Here is a 27,055-nt window from a genome sequence, read left to right as displayed (position 1 = left end):
ATGTTATCATAAGATTCTTAATACTATATATTAAATGATATAATATCACTTGAGATACACTGTGATAAAGAAGAATACTACAAACCCTAAAGTGACCACTAAACTTAAACACATAGTTACAGTTAACAAGCTAAATTGGAAATCAAATCGAATCATAAAAAATACTTGTAGTCATGCAAGGGAGAGCACAAAATAAGAATAACAGGGAAAAAGTAGATGAGATAAAGAGAAAGGAAATAGAATACAGTAAATTTAAATTCAAAGTTCAAGCATAGGGCACTCTCAAGAACAGTGGATGTCTTGGGGAAAGACATTCCACCTTTAGAATCATGAATGAAGTAAAGATACAGCTTAGTATTAAGTAAAGTAAAAAAAAAAACTAGTAAAGATACAGCCTGTGCTAGTTCACAGGAGAAAATCAAGGAGTAAGACAGCTGGGATAAGCTGTCCAGGAATGAGAACAAATATCAAACACTGACCTCATACAATGGAGTATTATTGAGCCATCAAAAAGAATGAAATCTTGCCCTTTGCAATGATATGGATGGAGCTAGAATGTGTTATGTTAAATGAAATAAGTCAGTCAGAGAAAGACAAATAGATGATCTCATGCATATGTGGAATTTAAGGAACAAAACAGATGAACATATGGGAATGGAGAAAGAAAAAAAGGAGAGAGAGAAACAAGCTATAAGAGACTCCTACTGATAGAGAACAAATATGCTTTCTGGTTCTCTGTCCCTCTCAGTGCCCTTTGGAACACCAATTAAATGTAGATTTTTCCTTCCGAGGCTGTTATTTATTTCCCTTAACCTTTCCTCATGATCTTTTAATTATTTTTCTCTTTTTTCCTCAGCTTCCTTCCTTGCCATCAACTTGTCTTCTATGCCACTCACTGGTTCTTCTACCTCATTAATCCTCATCGTTAGGACCTCCAGTTTGGATTGCATCTCATTTAATTGATTTTTAATTTCGGCCTTATTTGATCTAAATTCTGCAGTCATGAAGTCTCTTCAATTCTTTATGCTTTTTTTCCAGAGCCACCAGTAGCTTTATAATTGTGTTTTTGAAGTGGCTTTCTGACACTGAATTGTAATCCAAATTCTGTAACTGTGGGAGAGAGTCCTGTTTCTGATTCTTTCTTTTGTGATGAGTTATTCCTTCTAGTCATTTTGCTCATTTAGTCCTCTAGTCATTTAGTGCAGAGTGGCTAAAAATGAGTTTTACTGGAAAAAGAAGGAAAAAAAAACGGAGGGGTATCCTCTGGTTCTATATACTGTAAATCTCTTGACTTCCTCTGGCGCTTTCCAGCTTGCTCGGTCAAGAACTTGCTCTTCCCCTGTCCTTCCAGCTGGTCTTCTGGAGGAGGGGCCTGCTGTGCTGGTTCTCAGATGTGTGCACCTGGGGGAGCTGCCCTGCCCCCTGCCAGGTGCATGGCTCAGTGGGAGCTGTTTATCCCGTGAGGCCCCTGTTTCCTGGTGGCCCCTGCTCCATCCCAGGTACAGGGTGATTCATGAGGAACAACAACACTGGCATTGGCCAGCTCTCCAGCTCTGGAGTCAGCTGCTGCAGTAACTACCACAGTTTCTCAGTCCACACAGTCCTGGATGCTCTGGGGTGGGGGTGCTGATCTGCACAGCTTGGGGGTGCCCGGCTGCCGGAAAGCCCTCCCTCTCTTGGGCCCTCCCCACCTCACCTGTCCTGGCGGAGCTCAGGATCGCTGGCGGCATCCCCCATTGCCCTGGGATCCGGGGGCCTGTGCTGCTGGATGGTGCTTACGGGGCGCAGCTCCCCAAGGCAGCAGGGCGCTGCCCCCTCCGCCCAGAGCCGCCGCCAGAGCTGCTCCCGAGGCCTCGCAGGGAGCGGCTCCAGCCCTTTACCGAGCTGGGCCCCACGGTGTATGGCGTGATCTCCCCCAGGGCACTTCCTCTGTTAGTGACCCGGGGAAATGGGAGGCTCCACTGCCCCTCCTGAGGTTCTGCCCGAGTTCCCTGGTAAGAGCCTTTCTGTCCAGGAAGAATCCGGTGAAGATTTTTAAAGTTCCTGCTTCTCCAGGACTGGGCTTTACTGTCCTGGAGGCTTTCACCACCTGACCTTAGACCGGCTCCTCTAGGGACCCCTCCCCAACTTGATTATTTTTTTTCCCCACCTTCCTACCTTGTTAGAAGCACAAACTCTTCTCTCTGTAACGTTCCAGCTGTTCTCTCTTTAAATCTCAGGTTGAATTTATAGGTTTTCAGGGTGATTTGAAAGTTATCTATGTAAGTTGGTGGGGACTGGTGACTTGGGGACCCTACTCCACTGCCATCTTGCCCCCTCTATTTTTAAATTTGTTTCAAGCATGCTTGTGATTGATCATTGAAGTGTTTTTGTGATGGCTACTTCAAACTCTTTCAAATAATTCTACTATCTATATCATCCTGATGTTGCTGATATGACAAGTTTTTGTCAACTGAAACTTGGGCATTTAGCTCTTATTTAAACTTTGTGTTTTATCTGGTGTTCTTTGACACTGTACTGGGAGAGTAAGGGAGCTTCACTTTATTATCACTGGTGGAGTTCCAAATTTCACACTTAAACTTTCAGTTTCAACTTAGTAGCATTATGAAATTGGGATTTTATAAAATCTGGGAGGATTATATATGCTCTGTCTTTGAATATTTCCATGGAGGACAATGGACATTGGGGAGTCCAAATTATTATATTTGCATATGTAATGAAAAGGTAGCTATGATTTTGGTATCATAATTTTCTGTTTCCAACAATGCCCAATTAGTAGCCACCAGGGATTCTAGAGGGACATTGGACTTTGTTCTATCTTCTAATGAGGTCTGGTGTGTCTGGGGTTTGCCACTGGTCCTAATGGATCCTGACTGGTGTCAAGAGAGTCGAATGCTAAGAATATGATGGGGGAAATTACTTTAACTTTTATCTTAGCTACCAATGACATGTTTATTCTCCTCAACATGGAGAATTTAGGAAGTGGAAATGCATTTTACCTGCCCTGGAATGCATTTAAGAAGAATACTATTAGAAGGGACTAGTTTGAGTGAGGAGGCTAAGTCTTCCACCCTGCTCTGGAACATTTTCCCAGCAAGCAGAGTCTCCTGTTGGTGGTGGCTGACTTAGGAGCAGAATGGGATTTTGGAGAACCTGGAGCCTGTAAGGAAGGTATAAAACTTTTTGGAATTCCAAGTTAACTTACTCCCAGATTCCAGTAGAGCACTGGGGATGGTATATATGTGCTCTCCTTTCTTTCTCAGGATTTCATCAGGCAAGAATGCCATGGAACTTTCACTTTTGTTTACCCCAGTTTTAGAAAGTTCCAATTTCGTATGAAGAAGCATGCTTAGCAGACAAGATGCACATTTTGAAATTTTCTCTAGGACAAATTAGGATAATTTTAAATGCAAGTGCTTCTCTCTCTGTCTCTTCCCATCCTCCCTCTCTCTCTCTCTCTCACACACACACACACACACACACACACGTACATACACACACAATTTCTAAGTGCCTAGATCAGAATTTTGATTTGTTGGAAGAGTGAAAGAGAAGGAGACTGAGTTCTGTTTATTGTGAGCTGCATTTAGGTGAGTAAATGACCTTAGTGTGATTGCATTATTTTGCTGTTCGTTTATTGTAAATTGAAGCAGAGTCTGTTCCTCTTTAGACTGATTTAATATACTTAAAAGAGTGAGGTTTGACTAAGTCAGACAGCCAGTTCAGAGATCTGAAATGAACACTAGTTGACCAGAGTGACAAAGGCTTACATAGAGAAGTTTATGGACTTGAAGGAATATTTTATTTAGGTGGGCAATAGAAGAGAGAATGATCAGAAAATAATTTCCAGAGTCAAGGCATACAATTTCTCTTTCTATCCTCAGGCTAGCATCTCCTAAATGTAGGGACTTATAGGGTCAGAAGATATTCTCCCTTAGAATGACCACTTACTGACTAGTCTCAAGCTCTGTAGGAAAATTGCCTGACCTGTGTCTCCAAAAATATAATTAGAGTCCACCTGCTACTCCAGTACTCTCACTTTAGAGAGCTGCACCTGGAAGCAAAGGGAGTTTCCCTACAGATGATGTTATGACTTCAAATATGGATGAAAAATCCTAAGGATATCATCAAGGTATATATATATTTTTGTTGGGATGACCTACTCATGATTATAAGTATTTTAACTAAGGATACAATTTTACTTTTATAGTATTTACATTGTGGATGCATGATATGAATGGTACCTTATCAATAATCAGATATATAACTTAAAGAAGGATTTTTTTCTGCTTGTGAATAAACTATAGAAGAATAACTAAACTGTTAAAGTTACATTATTCTTTATGAAGACTTATAACCACATGCACAGTTCTTTTTTACCACTTAACATAAACATATTCATAGATAAAAATATATTTTTACTTAATAAAGTGCAAAACTTAGACATAAAATATAAAGTTTAAAGTAGTAGAAAAATCCAATCACCATTCCTACATTATTTTTTTATTGATTTATTTCCATTCTTAAAATTTTTAAATTAAAGTATAGTTGACACACAGTGTTCCATTAGTTTCAGGTATACAATATAGCAATTCAACAACTCTATATGTTATGCTATGTTCACCACAAGTTTAGCTAACATCTGCACCATACAATACTATTACAATACCATCAATTATATTCCCTATGCTATACTTTTCATCTCTGTGACTTATTCATTCCATAACTGGAAGGCTGTACCTCCTACTCCCCTTCTTCCATTTGTCTACACTGTTTTATACATTTAATAAAATAAAGTTCTTCATTCTTCAGTTATGATACCCTACACAATAGCTCAGAGAGTTGGAGAAATGGAAAAGTCGGTGATGGAGGATGCAAGAAACCACACAGAAGTTCAGGAATTCACCTTGGAGGGTTTTCCTGGTGTCCAGCACCCTGGAAAGATTCTCTTCCTGGTGCATCTGTTGGCATACCTGGCCTCCATCATGGGAAACATACTCATAATCACCATTACCTGGGCTGACCATCACCTCCAGACACCCATGTACTTCTTCCTCAGCAGTTTCTCCTTTTCTGAATGCTGTTTTATAACCACTGTTATTCCAAAATTGCTGGCTATCTTTCTGGTAGGGAGGCAATCAATTTACTTTGCTGCCTGCCTCACACAAGACTTTATCTTTCTTTTCCTGGGAATAACTGTTTTCTTCCTTATGGCTATATTATCCCTAGATCGGTACTTGGCCATTTGCAAACCTCTGTATTACCCAACCATCATGAACCCAAGGATGTGTTTCCTTCTGGTCATTGCCTGTTTAGCTTTGGGATTCATCCTTATGGTGGTTCCAGTTGTAATGCTTTCCCATTCATCCTTCTGTGGTTCCCATATCATATCTCACTTCTGTAATTTTGGGCCCCTGGTTTATCTCTCCTGTTCTGATACCAGATTTACTGAGATGTTGGCCTTTGTCCTTGATTTGTTTATCCTTTTGACATCCCTTATCATAACCATCATTACCTACAGCAACATAGTAATCACAATTGTGCAACTCCTATCAGCCAAGGAGAAAAAGAAAGCTTTCTCCACCTGCTCCTCTCACCTCATAGTCCTCTCTCTGATGTATGGCAGCTGTGTCTTTATATATATGAAACCAAAGCAAACTAAAGGGCTAGACTCCAACAGAGAGGCTACCCTTGTGAACATGGTGGTAACCACACTGCTCAACCCTGTCATCTCTACTCTGCAGAACAAGCAAGTCCACTGGGCTGTAAGGGATACTCTGTCCAGGGTTAGACTGAAGAAATAGAACCACTGACTGTCAGAGGAGAATGCTACTTCTACATCTAATACAATGTCCCCCCTATTTCTGGAATCTCCTATATAGGCTAGCAAATACGTTGTTAGAGGTTCTGCTTGTTTATTCTTAGAATAGGGGCAAATTTATCTTATAATCCAATATTCCCCACTTTTTGAAAACTCTAACATTCTTCTTTATACTGAGATGAAATTATCTTCCTGGATCTTTTCACTAGTTTTAGATCACTAGAATTCAGCAAATTTTAATGAACAGCCTCATATACATGATTCTGTTTGATGCATGTGGAATCTCAAAGTTGGAAAGCTGGTATTTCAAGTATCTATTTTTGGTAAGTGCATGAGGATGAAAAATGAAATTCACAAGAATTAAGAGTATCAAATTGGTTCAAGGATAGATGTAATGAGGTCACTATATTTATTTTTGAAGGACACATATATATACATAACTGTCATGATATTAATAATACTACTTGAAATGACTTAATGCATTATTTTCAATGGTGCATAGTTTTTTATAAATAGAATGTAAATCTTTATATTTCTTGTTCTGACTATAATAAAGACATATAAATGTCTCTAATTGAAATGGAAAGTTTCCATTGGTATTACTGGTTTGCCAGGATGATTTCAGTACTAAAGACCTGATGATGAGTACCATAGGAAAGGAAGCATTATAAGTTTTGGAACAAGGAATTGAGTAGTTAAGATGGTTTCCCTACAACAAGAAATATAAAGGAACTTGGAGGAATCCAACCAGAAGTAGAAAGGAGTCTAATTGTGACTGTAGAGTCTTTCCAAATAAATCTATAAACAAGTATCGTTATTTGTGGAACAACAGATTTGATGTGATGGGGGGAGGGGCAAGATGGTGGAAGAGTAGGGTCCCCAAGTCACCTGTCCCCACCAAATTACCTAAATAACCTTCAAATCATCCTGAAAATCTATGAATTCAGGCTGAGATTTAAAGAGGAACAGCTGGAATGTTACAGTGAGAAGAGTTCAGCTTCTATCAAGGTAGGAAGACAGGGAAAAAGAAATTATTGACCAAGCAGCACTGGAAAGTTCCAGGGGAATTCAAGGGACTTACAGTATACAGAATTAGAGGATACTCCCCCTTGTCTTTTTTTTTTTTTTTTTTTTTTGCTTTTTGATTTCTGTTTGCTTCCCCTGCCCTTTTTTCCCCTTTTTTCTTTTTCTTCTGTTTTTTTCTTTTTTTCTTCTGTTTTTTTCTTTTTTTCTTCCTTCTTTCTTTTTTTCTTTTCCTTTTCTTCTTTCTTTTCTCTCTTTTTCCCCTTTTCCCAATATAAGTTGTTTTGCCACTCTGCTGAGCAAAATGACTAGAAGGAAAACATCACCTCAAAAGAAAGAATCAGAAACAGTCCTCACTCCCACAGAGTTACAAAATTTGGATTACAATTCAATGTCAGAAAGCCAATTCAGAAACACTATTATAAAGCTACTGGTGGCTCTAGAAAAAAGCATAAAGGACTCAAGAGACTTCATGACTGCAGAATTTAGATCTAATCAGGCAGAAATTAAAAATCAATTGAATGAGATGCAATACAAACTAGAAGTCCTAATGACGAGGGTTAACAAGGTGGAAGAAGAGTGAGTGACATAGAAGACAAGTTGATGGCAAAATGGGAAACTGAGGAAAAAAAGAGACAAACAAAAGATCATGAGGATAGATAAAGGGAAATAAGTAACAGCCTGAGGAAGAAAAACCTACATTTAATTATGGTTCCCAGGGTGCCGAAAGGGACAGAGGGCCACAATATGTATTTAAACAAATCATATTTGAAAACTTTCTTAATCTGGGAATGGAAACAGGCATTCAGATCCAGGAAATAGAGAGATTCCCCCCCCCCTAAAATCAATAAAAACCATTCAACACCTCGACATTTAATAGTGAAGCTTGCAAATTCCAAAGATAAAGAGAAGATCCTTAAAGCAGCAAGAGACAAGAAATCCCTGACTTTTCTGGGGAGGAGTATTAGGGTAACAGAAGACCTCTCCACAGAGACCTGGCAGGCCAGAAAGTGCTGGCAGGATATATTCAGGGTCCTAAATGAGAAGAACATGCAACCAAGAATACTTTATCCAGCAAGGCTCCCATTCAGAATGGAAGGAGAGATAAAGAGCTTCCAAGACAGGCAGGAACTGAAAGAATATGTGACCTCCAAACCAGCTCTGCAAGAAATTTTAAGGGGAACTCTTAAAATTCCCCTTTAAGAAGAAGTCCAATGGAACAATCCACAAAAACAGGGACTGGATAGATATCATCATGACACTAAACTCATATCTTTTAATAGTAACTCTGAACGTGAGCGGGCTTAATGACCCCATCAAATGCGCAGGGTGTCAGACTGGATAAAAAACCAGGACCCATCTATTTGCTGTCTACAACAGATTCATTTTATTTTTTTAAATTTTTATTTATTTATGATAGTCACAGAGAGAGAGAGGCAGAGACATAGGCAGAAGGAGAAGCAGGCTCCATGCACCGGGACCCCAACGTGGGATTCGATCCCGGATCTCCAGGATCGCGCCCTGGGCCAAAGGCAGGCGCCAAACCGCTGCGCCACCCAGGGATCCCCAGATTCATTTTAGACATAAGGACACCTACCACCTGAAAATAAAAGGTTGGAGAACCATTTACCATTCAAATGGTCCTCAAAAGAAAGCAGGGGTAGCCATCCTTATATCAGATAAACTAAAAATTACCCCGAAGACTGTAGTGAGAGATGAAGAGGGACACTATCTCATACTTAAAGGATCTATCCAACAAGAGGACTTAACAATCCTCAATATATATGCCCCGAATGTGGGAGCTGCCAAATATATTAATCATTTAATAACCAAAGTTAAGACGTACTTAGATAATAACACACTTATACTTGGTGACTTCAATCTAGCACATTCTACACTCGATAGGTCTTCTAAGCACAACATTTCAAAAGAAACGAGAGCTTTAAATGATACACCAGACTAGATGGATTTCACAGATATCTACAGAACTTTACATCCAAACTCAACTGAATACACATTCTTCTCAAGTGCACATGGAACTTTCTCCAAAATAGACCACATACAGGGTCACAAATCGGGTCTGAACTGATACCAAAAGATTGGGATCGTCCCCTGCATATTCTCGGACCATAATGCCTTGAAATTAGAACTAAATCACAACAAGAAGTTTGGAAGGACTTCAAACACGTGGAGGTTAAGGACCATCCTGCTAAAAGATGAAAGGGTCAACCAGGAAATTAAGAAAGAATTAAAAAGATTCATGGAAACTAATGAGAATGAAGATACAACCGTTCCAAATCTTTGGGATGCAGCAAAAGCAGTCCTGAGGGGGAAATACATCGCAATACAAGCATCCATTCAAAAACTGGAAAGAACTCAAATACAAAAGCTAACCTTACACCTAAAGGAGCTAGAGAAAAAACAGCAAAATAGATCCTACACCCAGCAGAAGAGAGTTAATAAAGATTCAAGCTGAACTCAAAGAAATCGAGACCAGAAGAACTGTGGAACAGATCAACAAAACCAGGAGTTGGTTCTTTGAAAGAATTAATAAGATAGATAAACCATTAGCCAGCCTTATTAAAAAGAAGCGAGAGAAGACTCAAATTAATAAAATCATGAATGAGAAAGGAGAGATCACTACCAACACCAAGGAAATACAAACGATTTTAAAAACATATTATGAACAGCTATATGCCAATAAATTAGGCAATCTAGAAGAAATGGACGCATTCCTGGAAAGCCACAAACTACCAAAACTGGAAGAGAAAGAAATAGAAAACCTGAACAGGCCAATAACCAGGGAAGAAATTGAAGCAGTCATCAAAAACCTCCCAAGACACAATAGTCCAGGCCCAGATGGCTTCCCTGGGGAATTCTATCAAACGTTGAAAGAAGAAACGATACCTTTTCTACTAAAGCTGTTTGGAAAGATAGAAAGAGATGGAGTACTTCCAAATTCTTTCTATGAGGCCAGCATCACCTTAATTCCAAAACCAGACAAAGACCCCACCAAAAAGGAGAATTACAGACTAATGTCCCTGATGAACATGGATGCAAAAATTCTCATCAAGATACTAGCTAATAGGATCCAACAGTACATTAAGAAAATTATTCACCATGACCAAGTGGGATGTATCCCTGGGGTTGCAAGGCTGGTTCAACACTCGTAAAACAATCAATGTGATTCATCATATCAGCAAGAGAAAAACCAAGAACCATATGATCCTCTCATTAGATGCAGAGAAAGCATTTGACAGAATACAGCATCCATTCCTGATCAAAACTCTTTAGAGTGTAGGGATAGAGGGAACATTCCTCAACATCTTAAAAGCCATGTACGAAAAGCCCACAGCAAATATCATTCTCAATGGGGAAGCACTGGGAGCCTTTCCCCTAAGATCAGGAACAAGACAGCGATGTCCACTCTCACCACTGCTATTCAACATAGTATTGGAAGTCCTAGCCTCAGCAATCAGACAACAAAAAGACACTAAAGGCCTTCAAATTGTCAAAGAAGAAGTCAAAATCTCTCTCTTCATCGACGACATGATACTCCACATAGAAAACCGAAAACACAACACCCCAAGATTACTAGAACTCATACAGCAATTTGGCAGTGTGGCAGGATACAAAATCAATGCCCAGAAGTCAGTGGCATTTCTACACACTAACAATGAGACTGAAGAAAGAGAAATTAAGGAGTCAATCCCATTTACAATTGCACCCAAAAGCATGAAGATACCTAGGAATAAACCTAACCAAAGAGGTAAAGGATCTATACCCTAAAAACTATAGAACACTTCTGAAAGAAATTGAGGAAGACACAGAGAGATGGAAAAATATTCGATGCTCATGGATTGGAAGAATTAATATTGTGAAAATGTCAATGTTACCCAGGGAAATTTACACGTTAAATGCAATCCCTATCAAAATACCATGGACTTTCTTCAGAGAGTTAGAACAAATTATTTTAAGATTTGTGTGGAATCAGAAAAGACCCTGAATAGCCAGGGGCATTTTAAAAAAGAAAACCATAGGTGGGGGCATCACAATGTCAGATTTCAGGTTGTACTACAAAGCTGTGGTCATCAAGACAGTGTGGTACTGGCACAAAAACAGACACATAGATCAATGGAACAGAATAGAGAATCCAGAAGTGGACTCTCAACTTTATGGTCAACTAATATTCGATAAAGGAGGAAAGACTATCCACTGGGAGGAAGACAGCCTCTTCAATTCATGGTGCTGGGAATATTGTACATGCAGAAGAATGAAACAAGACCACTCTCTTTTACCATACACAAAGATAAACTCAAAATGGATGAAAGATCTAAATGTGAGACAAGATTCCATCAAAATCCCAAAGGAGAACACAGGTAACACCCTTTTTGAACTCGGCCACAGTAACTTCTGGCAAGATACATCCACGAAGGCAAAAGAAACAAAAGCAAAAATGAACTATTGGGACTTCATCAAGTAAGAAGCTTTTGCATAGCAAAGGATACAGTCAACAAAACTAAAAGACAACCTACAGAATGGGAGAAGATATTTGCAAATGACGTATCAGATAAAGGGCTAGTTTCCAAGATCTATAAAGAACTTATTAAACTCAACACCAAAGAAACAAACAATCCAATCATGAAATGGGCAGAGAACACGAACAGAAATTTCACCAAAGAAGACACACACACGGCCATCAAGCACATGAGAAAATGCTCTGTGCATCACTTGCCAACATGAAAATACACATCAGAACCACAACGAGATACCACCTCACACCAGTGAGAATGGGTAGCATTAGCAAGGCAGGAAACCACAAATGTTGGTGAGGATGCGGATAAAAGGGAACCCTCTTGCACTGTTGGTGGGAATGTGAACTGGTGCAGCCACTCTGGAAAACCGTGTGGAGGTTCCTCAAAGAGTTAAAAATAAACCTGCCCTATGACCCAAGCAATTGCACTGCTGGGGATTTACCCCAAAGATTCAGATGCAATGTAAGGCCGGGACACCTGCACCCTGATGTTTCTAGCAGCAATGTCCACAGTAGCCAAACTGTGGAAGGAGCCTTGGTGTCCATTGAAAGATGAATGGATAAAGAAGATGTGGTTTATGTGTACGATGGAATATTACTCAGCTATTAGAAACGACAAATACCCACCATTTGCTTCGACGTGGATGGAACTGGAAGGTATTATGCTGAGTGAAATAAGTCAATCGGAGAAGGACAAACATTATATGGTCTCATTCATTTGGGGAATATAAAAAATAGTGAAAGGGAATAAAGGGGAAAGGAGAAAAAATAAGTGGGAAATATCAGAAAGGGAGACAGAACATGGAAGACTCCAAACTCTGGGAAATGAACTAGGGGTGGTGGAAGGGGAGGAGTCACGCTGTGGGGATGACTGGGTGGCGGGCACTGAGGCGGGCACTTGACGGGATGAGCACTGGGTGTTATTCTGTACGTTGGCAAATTGAACACCAATAAAAAATAAATTTATGTAAAAATGCTTGTTTAATTCAAAGGAAGATAGGAAAGAGAATAGGGAATATAAAACAGGGGACAAATAAAAGGAAACATCAAGATGGTAGACTTAAATCTAAATTTGCAACAATATCATTATATGTAAATGGACTAAACACTCAAATAAAAAAAGAAGGACACACACACACAGAGTGACAGAGACAGAGATTACTGTATTAGGTAAAAAGCACATACTTACGATGTGCTGGTTATAAGAATAACACTTAAATACATAGAGTAAGAAATTACAAGCAAATATAAAGCAAAAGAAAGTTATGTGGCCATAATAATATTTACTTAAAAAAAAAGACTTCATGATGAAGTGTATTTTCAGAGATAAAGGGTAAATTTGTAATGATAAAGGGATGACATTATCAAGAAGACGTAATTCTATATATATATATATATGAACACAGTGGTAGAACTTAAAGTTCATGAAAGAAAAGTTGGAGAAACTAAAAGAAGTACTGAGGAGGGCACTTGATGGGATGAGCACTGGGTGTTATACTATATGTTGGCAAATTGAACCTCAATAAAAATAAATAAATAAATAAATAAATAAATAAATAAGTAAATAAATAAATAATCTTTTAAAAAGGAGAAGTTAAAAAAATATCCACAGTTATAGTTAGAGGTTTTAACACCATCATTTAATAATTAATGTGGCAAAAAGACAAAAAGCAGTCAGTAAGTACAGAGGATTTGAATGACTATCAACTAAGTGTACATAACTGGTTATTGTAGATTATCACATTCACCACCTGGAGAATACACATTATTTTCATGTGCACTTGGAAATTGCACTCCTAGGTATTTACCCAATGGATACAAAAATACTGATCTGAAGGAATACGTGCACCCCAATGTTTATAGCAGCATTATCAACAATAATCAAATTATGGAAAGAGCTTAATGTCCATTGATTGATGAGTTAAACAGATGTGATACACACACACACACACACACACACACACGCAATGGAATGTTACTCAGCCATAAAAAAGAATGAAATCTTGCCATTTGCAATGACATGGATGGAACGAGAGTGTAGTATGCTAAAGGATTTACGTCAGTCATGGAAAGATAAATATCATATGCTTTCACTCATATGTGGAATTTAAGAAACAAAACAGATGAACATAGGGTAAAGAAAAAAAAGGAGAGGCAAAGCATAAGAGATACTTTTAACTATAGAGAACAAGCTGATGGTTGCTGGAGGGGAGATGTGCTGGGGATGAGCTAAATGGGTGATTGATATTAAGGAGGGAACATATGATAAGTGCTGGGGTTATATGTAGGTGATGAATCACTAACTTCTCCTGAAGCTAATATATAGTTAACTATATGTTAACTAACTGGAATTTAAGTTAAAAAAATAAAAAAAAGAAATTTCAAGATATATTTTTGCTGGGTTGTAAAACAAATCTCAAAACATTTCAGAGGGCTGAAAATATATGGAACATGTTCTCCAATCATAATTGAATTAAGTAAGAAATGAATTACAATAATTTACTTAGAAAATTCCTCAATACTTGGATATAAACAGCACATTTCTTTTTTTTTATAGTTCATTTGTAAGTCACTCTCGGATTACAGAAAATATTACTAAGAAAATCTTAAAATATTTTGGATGCAAAAATATTAACACAAGATATTAAATTTCATGAAATGCAGCCTAAAGCATGTTTAGAGGAAACTGCATAGCATTAATACTTATATTTTTAAAAATGTATAAAATTAATCATTTAGATATTCAGTTTTAAAGGGTAGAAAAATAAAAGGGAGGTATAACTAAATTATGCAGATGAGTTTGAATTCATATAAACATGAATGCACATGTATATGAATCAATGAAATAGTGAACTAAAAGTTTAAAGAAAAAGTTGGTTCTTTGAAACAACTCAAAATTGTTAAGCTTGTAACAAGACTAATAAGAAAAAATGAAATATCATATAGTATTAATCTTTCTCTTATTTCACTCTGCTTTAATGTCCTCTAGGACCACCCATGGTGCCATGAATATCAGAATTTCCTTCTTTCTCATGGCTGAATAATATTACACATTATATATCACGTCTTCTTTACCCATTCACCACTAATGGCTATTTTCATATCTTGGCTATTGTGACTAACGCTGTGATAAGCATGAGAGTGCAGATATCTTTTCAATATCCTTTATTCAGTTCCTTTGGATATATATCAGAAGTAGGAGTTCTGGATCACATGGTAATTCTATTTTTAATTTTTTGAGGAATTCCATATTGTTTTCTGCAATGGCCGAACCAATTTACAGAGGTTGTGTCCAATTAAAAATGACTTATAAGACCAAATGTTTGTGAGAATATGGAGCATTTTAAATACTCATGAATTGCTATTGAGAAATGAAATCCAATTCTGGAAATTGTTTTGTGATTTCTTATAATGCTAAGACCTATTTTATGATCAGTTCAGTACTCTCACTCCAAGAAATATACTCCAGAGAATAAATGCAGTCTTCAAAATGACTTGTAGAAGAATATTCATAATGTCTTTATTCATAGTAGCCCTGAACTGGAAAGGACACAAATGTCCTTCAGTGGAAGAGAGGAAAACTGTTGTATAGATAGATAATGACCTACCTCAAAGCACTCTGAAAGAATAAATCATTGGTTCATGTGATAGCATGGATAACTCTGAGAAATCTGAGGAAATAAAGCCAGACATATGCTGTGTTCCACTTAAATGAATCTTAAGAAGTGGCAAAAGAAAATTTTGATGACAGAAATAAAAGTAGTTTTCTCTTGGTGTGGGCACAGAAGACTTGTGATGAGATGGGAATGTTTTATAGTTTGGTTTGGTAGTAGTTACATGGCTGTTTACATATGTAGAAAATTATCAACCTGTAACTAGAATTTGTACATTTTACAGTGTGTAAATTATACCTCATTAAATAAAATACCATGTTAAAAAGGAAAAAAAAGAAAAAAAATTGTAAAATGTCTTTTGTTGTATATGCTTGTCTTTCTTGTCATATATAATTCAGTATTTTGTAAATTTTGCAACTCTAGGGCACTCATGGCAAATATACCTTTAAGGACTTGTACAAAGGACAACGTAGCTATTGAGAATGGTGGTAGTATGTTACCATATGCAGTGAAATGGAAATTATGGTATGTTTCTGCTGAAATTTCTCATTTCCAAATATGAACAATTAAATGTCCTCTGGGACTCTGTTGTGATTTAAGTTCCTGCTCCTCTAATGAATTCTGAATATTCCAGAGGTTTGTTCTTTTAGACCACGTGTGTCCTCATTGGGGATGGTAAATTGGTAAATAACCTGGTGGTAAATATTTATCAGGGCATGTGAATGTATTCTCATTTATGACTGCAATGATCCTCACTGACTCTGAAAGGTGAGGAGCAACTGGTTGTTGTGAAAGTGACTAGCAACAAGGTCCAAAGGAAAGTGACCTTTGTTGTTTTTATTTCCCAACTCTCTTCTTTTTTTTTCTGACTCTCTTCTGTTATGAAATTTGATGGTTATGTTTAAGTTTGTATTGCGAATCATGAATAGTTAATGTAATAGTTTTAACTAAATCAAGGAATTAATTAAAATACAATTTAATTATGGTGACTTACTCAGTAGAGCACTGATTTCCAACAGATGCCCAAACTCCTTTCTCAAAGATTACATGTCAATTCATCCAGCTTCTAGCTAGACATTGGCATTTTTTAAAAAATGAATGTTCCTCCAGTGATTGTAATGGGAATATAGGTGTAATTCCATCATACTGAAATTTTCCAGTGTAACAAAAATATTCCTGGAAAACTGTGAATTCCCAGAAAACTGAAAGGTAATTTATGACTTAAACAGAAAGAAAATCTTCTGTTCTGAGAGGTGTGTAGAGTGAGAGGGAAATTGATGTACCCATTAAATGTTTATTCATTGATTCTAAACAACCCAGTCATTACCACCCTTCATCTTTAGACATGGTTTCTCTTAAACCGAAGGACTAGGTAGTTATGAGACACTGAGATAAACTTGGTTTTCTGTTCAGTCTTAAAGTCCTAGGTGAATAACTCAGGCTGAACCAACTTCATGAAAATAACCAGTTTGGAACATGCTAATAAGAAAATGGCTTTTCCCCCCTACACTTTCTGTTTCTAGAGTGCTAAAGTCAGTACATTGGAGGGCTTTATATATGGCATATCCTACCTGAAGTTTAGAAATTTACACTATGACCTCATAAAAATATTCTCTGTGGGATGACAGCCTTCATTGTTATCTGTTAGTTTTATATGTTACCTGCAAACAATCATTTTCATGTTACAGTGTTTACCTTATAGACTACTATCCAAAGATATTATTTTCTAAAAATAAAGTGGCATGTTAAAAATTATTACTCAGCCATTAGAAATGACAAATACCCACCATTTGCTTTGATGTGGAGGGACCTGGAGGGTATTATGCTGAGTGAAATAAATCAATCAGAAAAGGACAAAAAATAAAAATAAAAATTACCCTCAAAAATAAACAATAAACCCTCAATTTTTATAGCTTAATAATAGAAAAAGTTCAAAATAATTTATAATACAGCATTTAAATGATATAAAGTGATTCCTTATTCAGAATTGTAGCAACAAGTAGTCATTTTTTAACAGTGGCCATCAATTAAATTTTTATTCTTTGCTGATAATGTTTTCAGTTTAACATATCCAAGAGAGTTGATGACAGAGAAAAGATCACTATGGAGGTGAGGAATGAGACAGTAATCCGAGGATTCATTCTGGAAGGGTTTCCTACCATCCAGTACTTGGGAAACCTCTTCTTCCTGGTACATCTGCTGGCATACGTGGCCTCTATCACAGGAAATATGGTGATCATCATCATCACTTGGGTTGATTATCGTCTCCAGACACCCATGTATATTTTACTTAGCACTTTCTCCTTCTTTGAATGCTGTTTTATCACCACAGTTGTTCCTAAACTGCTGTCCATCTTTCTTTCAGGAAGGCAAACAATTTCCTTTACTGCTTGTGTCACACAAGCCTTTTCTTTTCTGTTTTTTGGGTCAATAATTTTCTTCCTCATGGCTGTAATGTCCTTGGATCGATACTTGGCCATTTGCAAGCCTCTGCATTACCCAACCATCATGAACCTGAAGACTTGCTTCCTCCTGGTCATGATCTGTTGTGCTTTGCCCTTCTCTCTCATCACTGGTCTGGTAGTAAAGGTGTTCCAGTTATCCTTCTGTGGTCCTCATGTCATCCCCCATTTTTTCTGTGACCTTGGCCCCCTGATTCATCTCTCCTGTTCTGACACCAGGTCTATTGAAATGTTGGCCTTTGTCCTCACTTCCTTTATCCTTTTGACATCACTTATCATAACCATCATTGCCTATAGCAACATAGTAGTCACAATCCTGCAACTCCCATCAGCCAAGGAGAAAAAGAAAGCTTTCTCCACCTGCTCATCTCACCTCATAGTCCTCTCTCTGATGTATGGCAGTTGTGTCTTTATATATGTGAAACCAAAACAAACGAACAGGATGGACTCCAACAGGGAGGCTGCCCTTGTGAACACAGTGGTGACCCCGCTGCTCAACCCTGTTATTTATACTCTGCGGAACAAGCAGGTCCACCAGGCTTTGAGGGATGCTCTGTCCTGGGTGAGGTTGCATAAACAGAGCTTTAGAGGGTAAGTGGATCTTCTTGGTCTTGTAGTTCAATTTCCCACTATTGCAGAAATCTTTTCTGTAGAATCTCTCCCTATGGTGATCTAGCTTATGCTAATTTTCATCTAGATGGGCACTATCCTATATTACAATACAATACTTTTCACTATTTGGGAATTCCTCTTAGTTCTCTATATTGTGCTGAAAATATCTACCTTAATTTTCTACTCAGTGGTCTTTTATGAATTCAGCTCAAACAATATTTATGGAGAGCTTAGTATACATACATAATGCAAAGTCTTTAGGCTAAGAATAAAAAAATCACCAATCAGATAACAATTATTACTGTTTATGGTACATTTTCATGCTTGAGCCTCCTGATACCTTAAAAATGGGTAGAAACCATTATCATTTTAGGTATTCATGGTTGAAATTTTAGTAACAAATTATTCTGAAAATTACATAGTCATAATATAATAGCCTAAAGAAAGTTAATAGTATTGCATTCATTGTATCTTTTATGTAAATGAGTCAGCAGTAAGCTTATTCTCTCTTTGGGTCTATTGGTGTTAGAGGTATAAAAGCTCAGTGTAACTCCATGTGGTTAGAATGGTCACTTTGACTTTGTCATCTTCCCGCTGTATCAAATGTTAATAAAATTGTCTTTAATTCTTTCTTGAAATATAAATAAAATGTAAAACCTTAAAATTTTTTAAAAGATTGTATTTATTCTTTTTTATTGGAGTTCAATTTGCCAACATATAGCATAGCACCCAGTGCTCATCCCGCCAAGTGCCCCCCCTCAGTGCCCGTCACCCAGTCACCCCAACCCCCTGCCCACCTCCCTTTCCACTACCCCTTGTTCATTTCCCAGAGTTAGGTGTCTATCATGTTTTGTCACCCTCACTGATATTTTCACTCATTTTCTCTCCTTTCCCCTTTAAGAGATAAAGAGCATATGTGCACAAACAGGGAGAGGGACAAAAAAGAGAGAGAGAAGCAGACTCCCTGCTGAACATGAAGCCCTATGTAGGGCTCAGTCCCAGGACCCTGGAATCATGATCTGAGCCAAAGGCAGATGCTTAACCAACTGAGCCATCTAAGTACCCCAAAACTTTTAAATGTGTTGAGGTTTTATTCCCTGTAATAGAGGTTGCGAAGCCCTGACCCCAATAGATTGCTGAAAGGTAGGTGATCCCACTACCAAATTCTCCCCCTACATGTAAGAGACATTTTTTCCTAATGTGACTTTAGGTATGGGAGCTGCCACTGACTTCCAGGTTAAGCTAAATTATAGTTGACATTTAATATAGCAAAAACTAACAAAACTCATAATTAGGAAAGTTTAAAAGGAAAATGAGTGCATTGGTTATTTTAAAAATGAATTAAAATTGGGTCAATTACTGTGTTTGTTGTCTCATGAAGGAAGCGGCTCCCGCCTGCAGACAACTGGCCCTAGTGGGAAGTAGTTCCTGTCACATCTGATACAGCATTTACATGGCATGCATTTGATTTTCCATAGGTCTGATTTGAGTGCATATATTCCTTTCCTGCTTGATTTGAGAATTAATATTTAAGGCATAACCTGATGAAGAAGATTTAGACTGTCAAAGAATATTGGATGATTTCAATTTTTATGTCTGGGAAGGGTATGATTATAAAGTGTCCTGGGGGTCATAATCTTCCAGGTTATGACCAAGGACAGCTGTGTCTCTATATATCCCTTTTTTTTCTCCAAAGAAGATAATTTATGAGCCTAATCTAAAAGCAGGGGTTCCCTGTGTTTTTGGTTTCTATGCATTAGATAAAATAGCCACTTCTGCCAATGTTCACAGCCCAGCCTCATGAACCAGCTTAGTGTATGAGATAAACCTCACCAATTAACCCAGCCAGAGATTCGGGTACTTCTCAAATCTTTGTGCTCATCCAAACCCTTTGTTTTAGTCATCCAAATCTTTGTTTTTAGTATGCCCCAGGAGACTAAAGTATGCCAAACCCTGTTAGTGCCCTGAGACAGGTAGGAGAGAAGCTAGTCTTTCTAGCAGAAGCTGGAAAAGTGGGAAGTGCTAGATGTGTGGTCCAATTCCTTCTCTCTTCAGTGAGCAGCTGAGAGAGTGAATACCCTACTAACTATATACCGAATTGGGATGAGATCCTGTGGCAAATGCCTGCACTCTCATTCACACCACACACTCTGTAAAACCATTGCTTTACTATCTGTCATCCTCAAGGGCCTAATGCATGCTGGGGCCTGTTGGCTCTCAGATACAGGCAGGTTAATTGGAGGCTTGGTTCTACTTCCGGAGCAAGCCAGGGAGAATTAGGATTCTCACAGGGAGCCCAATGTGGAACACGATCCCGGAAGTCTGGGATCATGTCCTGGGCCAAAAGCAGACACTCAACTGCTGAGCCACCCAGGCATCCCAGCAGCTTCTCATTGTTGATGCTGTAAAACAAGAATGCTTCTTCACATGGAAGGGTGAGGATATGATGGAGGAGCATGGTGCAGGAGAAGGTGTCCTGGAGAAGGTGTGTCATGAGGTGAAGTGCTGCATCAGGACATTCGTCTTAGCAGCACTTAGGGCTGAATGTAAAAGAAGCTGCCTGTTCCCCATAACTGGTATAGAAAGGTGGGCAGCAATGTTGCATGTTAACTGGGCTTTACCCCCTGGGGGAGGCAGAGCCAGAGCTTTCATCAGAACCCTATGTAGTCTGAGAGTCCAGCTGTAGCTCAGACCTGTGGACAACAAAATGTGGTTGTTTTATATCTCTGCTCCTTTCTGGGGTTTCAGTAGTCTAGGCTGCCATGTAGCCTTGCTGTGTGTGCTATGAAACATTCTGGGCTATGGAAATAGGGCTTTGCCACCTAAACCACTGGCAGCATGAGAGGCATATTCACCCCACTCTGGGACAATAGACTGTGACAAATGAATTTTCTTCTCCTCTCCTTTCCCGTCAGCCCAGAGCAAGAACTTGATTTCTTTTTTTTAAATAATAAATTTATTTTTATTGGTGTTCAATTTGCCAACATACAGAATAACACCCAGCGCTCATCCCGTCAAGGGACCCCTCAGTGCCCATCACCCATTCACCCCCACCCCCGGCCCTCCTCCCTCCCACCACCCCTAGTTCGTTTCCCAGAGTTAGCAGTCTTTTTTTTTTAATTTATTTTTTATTGGTGTTCAATTTACTAACATACAGAATAACACCCAGTGCCCGTCACCCATTCACTCCCAACCCCCGCCCTCCTCCCCTTCTACCACCCCTAGTTCGTTTCCCAGAGTTAGCAGTCTTTACGTTCTGTCTCCTTTTCTGATATTTCCCACACATTTCTTCTCCCTTCCCTTATATTCCCTTTCACTATAATTTATATTCCCCAAATGAATGAAAACATATAATGTTTGTCCTTCTCCGACTGACTTACTTCACTCAGCATAATACCCTCCAGTTCCATCCACGTTGAAGCAAATGGTGGGTATTTGTCATTTCTAATAGCTGAGTAATATTCCATTGTATACATAAACCACATCTTCTTTATCCATTCATCTTTCGATGGACACCGAGGCTCCTTCCACAGTTTGGCTATCGTGGCCATTGCTGCTATAAACATCGGGGTGCAGGTGTCCCTGCGTTTCATTGCATTTGTATCTTTGGGGTAAATCCCCAACAGTGCAATTGCTGGGTCGTAGGGCAGGTATATTTTTAACTGTTTGAGGAACCTCCACACAGTTTTCCAGAGTGGCTGCACCAGTTCACATTCCCACCAACAGTGCAAGAGGGTTCCCTTTTCTCCGCATCCTCTCCAACATTTGTGGTTTCCTGCCTTGTTAATTTTCCCCATTCTCACTGGTGTGAGGTGGTATCTCATTGTAGTTTTGATTTGTATTTCCCTGATGGCAAGTGATGCAGAACATTTTCTCATATGCATGTTGGCCATGTCTATGTCTTCCTCTGTGAGATTTCTGTTCATGTCTTTTGCCCATTTCATGATTGGATTGTTTGTTTCTTTGGTGTTGAGTTTAATAAGTTCTTTATAGATCTTGGAAACTAGCCCTTTATCGGATATGTCATTTGCAAATATCTTCTCCCATTCTGTAGGTTGTCTTTGAGTTTTGTTGACTGTATCCTTTGCTGTGCAAAAGCTTCTTATCTTGATGAAGTCCCAATAGTTCATTTTTGCTTTTGTTTCTTTTGCCTTCGTGGATGTATCTTGCAAGAAGTTACTATGGCCGAGTTCAACAAGGGTGTTGCCTGTGTTCTTCTCTAGGATTTTGATGGAATCTTGTCTCACATTTAGATCTTTCATCCATTTTGAGTTTATCTTTGTGTATGGTGAAAGAGAGTGGTCTAGTTTCATTCTTCTGCATGTGGATGTCCAATTTTCCCAGCACCATTTATTGAAGAGACTGTCTTTCTTCCAATGGATAGTCTTTCCTCCTTTATCGAATATTAATTGCCCATAAAGTTCAGGGTCCACTTCTGGGTTCTCTATTCTGTTCCACTGATCTATGTGTCTGCTTTTGTGCCAGTACCACACTGTCTTGATGACCACAGCTTTGTAATACAACCTGAAATCTGGCATTGTGATGCCCCCAGATATGGTTTTCTTTTTTAAAATTCCCCTGGCTATTCGAGGTCTTTTCTGATTCCACACAAATCTTAAAATAATTTGTTCTAACTCTCTGAAGAAAGTCCATGGTATTTTGATAGGGATTGCATTAAACGTGTATATTGCCCTGGGTAACATTGACATTTTCACAATATTAATTCTGCCAATCCATGAGCATGGAATATTTTTCCATTTCTTTGTGTCTTCCTCAATTTCTTTCAGAAGTGTTCTATAGTTTTGAGGGTATAGATCCTTTACATCTTTGGTTAGGTTTATTCCTAGGTATCTTATGCTTTTGGGTTACCATTCGAATGGTCCTCAAAAGAAAGCAGGGGTAGCCATCCTTATATCAGATAAACTAAAATTTACCCCAAAGACTGTAGTGAGAGATGAAGAGGGACACTATATCATACTTAAAGGATCTATTCAACAAGAGGACTTAACAATCCTCAATATATATGCTCCGAATGTGGGAGCTGCCAAATATATAAATCAATTATTAACCAAAGTGAAGAAATACTTAGGTAATAATACACTTATACTTGGTGACTTCAATCTAGCTCTTTCTATACTCGATAGGTCTTCTAAGCACAACATCTCCAAAGAAACGAGAGCTTTAAATGATACACTGGACCAGATGGATTTCACAGATATCTACAGAACTTTACATCCAAACTCAACTGAATACACATTCTTCTCAAGCGCACATGGAACTTTCTCCAGAATAGACCACATATTGGGACACAAATCGGGTCTGAACTGATACCAAAAGATTGGGATTGTCCCCTGCATATTCTCGGACCATAATGCCTTGAAATTAGAACTAAATCACAACAAGAAGTTTGGAAGGACCTCAAACACGTGGAGGTTAAGGACCATCCTGCTGAAAGATAAAAGGGTCAACCAGGAAATTAAGGAAGAATTAAAAAGATTCATGGAAACTAATGAGAATGAAGATACAACTGTTCAAAATCTTTGGGATGCAGCAAAAGCAGTCCTAAGGGGGAAATACATCGCAATACAAGCATCCATTCAAAAACTGGAAAGAACTCAAATACAAAAGCTAACCTTACACATAAAGGAGCTAGAGAAAAAACAGCAAATAGATCCTACACCCAAGAGAAGAAGGGAGTTAATAAAGATTCGAGCAGAACTCAACGAAATCGAGACCAGAAGAACTGTGGAACAGATCAACAAAACAAGGAGTTGGTTCTTTGAAAGAATTCATAAGATAGATAAACCATTAGCCAGCCTTATTAAAAAGAAGCGAGAGAAGACTCAAATTAATAAAATCATGAATGAGAAAGGAGAGATCACTACCAACACCAAGGAAATACAAACGATTTTAAAAACATATTATGAACAGCTATACGCCAATAAATTAGGCAATCTAGAAGAAATGGACGCATTTCTGGAAAGCCACAAACTACCAAAACTGGAACAGGAAGAAATAGAAAACCTGAACAGGCCAATAACCAGGGAGGAAATTGAAGCAGTCATCAAAAACCTCCCAAGACACAAGAGTCCAGGGCCAGATGGCTTCCCAGGGGAATTTTATCAAACGTTTAAAGAAGAAATCATACCTATTCTCCTAAAGCTGTTTGGAAAGATAGAAAGAGATGGAGTACTTCCAAATTCGTTCTATGAAGCCAGCATCACCTAAATTCCAAAGCCAGACAAAGACCCCAGCAAAAAGGAGAATTACAGACCAATATCCCTGATGAACATGGATGCAAAAATTCTCAACAAGATACTGGCCAATAGGATCCAACAATACATTAAGAAAATTATTCACCATGACCAAGTAGGATTTATCCCTGGGACACAAGGCTGGTTCAACACCCATAAAACAATCAATGTGATTCATCATATCAGCAAGAGAAAAACCAAGAACCATATGATCCTCTCATTGGATGCAGAGTTAGGAGTCTTTATGTTATGTCTCACTTTCTGATATTTCCTACCCATTTCTTCTCCCTTCCCTTCTATTCCCTTTCACTATTATTTATATTTCCCAAATGAATGAGAACATAAAATGTTTGTCCTTCTCTGATTGACTTATTTCATTCAGCATAATACCCTCCAGTTCCATCCATGGTGAAGCAAATGGTGGGTATTTGTCATTACTAATGGCTGAGAATTATTGTATACATAAACCACATCTTTTTTATCCATTCATCTTTCAATGGACACCGAGGCTCTTCCACAGTTTGGCTATTGTGGACATTGCTGCTAGAAACATTGGGGTGCAGGTGTCCCGGCCTTACATTGCATCTGAATCTTTGGGGTAAATCCCCAACATTACAATTGCTGAGTCGTAGAGCAGGTCTATTTTTAACTCTTGAGGAACCTCCACACAGTTTTCCAGAGTGGCTGCACCAGTTCACATTCCCACCAACAGTGCAAGAGGGTTCCCCTTTCTCCACATCCTCTCCAACATTTGTGGTTTCCTGCCTTGTTAATGTTCCCCATTCTCACTGGTGTGAGGTGGTATCTCATTGTGGTTTTGATGTGTATTTCCCTGATGGCCAGTGATGCAGAGCATTTTCTCATGTGCTTGTTGGCCATGTCTATGCCTTCCTCTGTGACATTTCTGTTCATGTCTTTTGCCCATTTCATGATTGGATTGTTTGTTTCTTTGGTATTGAGTTTAAGAAGTTCTTTATAGATCTTGGAAACTAGCCCTTTATCGGATACGTCATTTGCAAATATCTTCTTCCATTCTGTAGGTTGTCTTTTAGTTTTGTTGACTGTTTCTTCTGCTGTGCAAAAGCTTCTTATCTTGATGAAGTCCCAATAGTTCATTTTTGCTTTTTGTTTCTCTTGCCTTCATGGATGTATCTTGCAAGAAGTTACTGTGGCCAAGTTCAAAAAAGATGTTGCCTGTGTTTTCCTCTAGGTTTTTGATGGAGTCTTGTCTCACATTTAGATCTTTCATCCATTTTGAGTTTATCTTTGTGTATGCTGTAAGAGAATGGTCTAGTTTCATTCTTCTGCATGTGGATGTCCAATTTTCCCAGCACCATTTATTGAAGAGACTGTCTGTTTTTCCAGTGGATAGTCTTTTCTCCTTTGTTGAATATTAGTCGGCCATAAAGTTGAGGGTCCACTTCTGGGTTCTCTATTCTGTTCCACTGCGATGTATTTCCCCCTCAGGAATCCTTTGCTGTATCTCAAAGGTTTTGAATGGTTGTATCTTCATTCTCATTAGTTTCCATGAATCTTTTTAATTCTTCTCTAATTTCCTGGTTGACCCTTTCATCTTTTAACAGGATGGTCCTTAACCTCCACGTGTTGAAATCCTTCCAAACTTCTCTTTGTGATTTAGTTCTAATTTCAAAGCATTATGATCTGAAAATACGCAGGGGACAATCCCAATCTTTTGGTATCGGTTAAGACCTGATTTGTGACCCAGTATGTCGTCTATTCTGGAGAAAGTTCTATGTGCACTTGAGAAGAATGTGTATTCAGTTGCGTTTGGATGTAAAGTTCTGTAAATATCCGTGAAATCCATCTGGTCCAGTGTATCATTTAAAGCTCTTGTTTCTTTGGAGATGTTGAGCTTAGAAAATCCATCAATTGTAGAAAGCGCTACATTCAAGTCATCAAGTATAAGTGTAATATTATCTAAGTATGTCTTAACTTAGGTTATTAATTGATTGATATACTTGGCAGTTCCCACTATTGGGGCATAAATATTCATGATTGTTAGGTCCTCTTGTTGGATAGACTCTTTTAAGTATGATATAGTGTCCCTCTTCATCTCTCACTACAGTCTTCGGGATAAACTTTAGTTTATCTGATATAAGGTTGGGTACCCCTGCTTTTTTGAGGACCATTTGAATGGTACATGGTTTACAACCTTTTATTTTCAGGCTGTAGGTGTCTTTATGTCTAAAACGAGTCTCTTGTAGTCAGCAAATAGATGGATCTTGCTTTTTTTATCGAGTCTGAAACCCTGCGCCTTTTGATGGGGTCATTAAGCCCATTCACATTCAGAGTTACTATTGAAAGATATGAATTTAGTGTCAGTCCCTGTTTTTGTGGATTGGTCCCTTGGATCCTCTATTACAGAATCCCCCTTAGTATTTCTTGCAGAGCTGGCTTCGTGGTCACATATTCTTTCAGTTTCTGCCTATCTTGGAAGCTCTTTATCTCTCCTTCTATTCTGAATAGGAGCCTTGCTGGATAGAGTATTCTTGGCTGCATGTTCTTCTCACTTAGGACTCTGAATATATCCTACCAGCCCTTTCTGGCCTGCCAGGTCTCTGTGGAGAGGTCTGCTGTTAATCTAATATTTCTCCCCATGTAAGTTAGGGATCTCTTGTGCCCTGCCGCTTTAAGGATTTTCTCTTTATCTTTGGAATTTGCAAGTTTCGTTATTCAATGTCAAGGTGTTGAATGGTTCTTATTGATTTTTTGGG

General features: G+C 38.4%; 1 protein-coding gene across 1 annotated transcript; it reads left to right on the top strand.

The window, feature by feature from the left end:
• Positions 1–4,850: 4,850 nt before the first annotated feature.
• On the top strand, positions 4,851–5,804 carry LOC144300873 (olfactory receptor 6C2-like). Its single transcript, XM_077877051.1, has one exon. It carries the CDS (start codon positions 4,851–4,853, stop codon positions 5,802–5,804), a length of 954 nt encoding a protein of 317 aa, XP_077733177.1.
• Positions 5,805–27,055: the final 21,251 nt, after the last annotated feature.

Source organism: Canis aureus, chromosome 29, assembly GCF_053574225.1.
Source record: "Canis aureus isolate CA01 chromosome 29, VMU_Caureus_v.1.0, whole genome shotgun sequence".
Lineage (NCBI taxonomy): Eukaryota > Metazoa > Chordata > Mammalia > Carnivora > Canidae > Canis > Canis aureus.
Note: the sequence above shows the minus strand (reverse complement) of the source record. Positions and strands in the feature narration are given on the sequence as shown.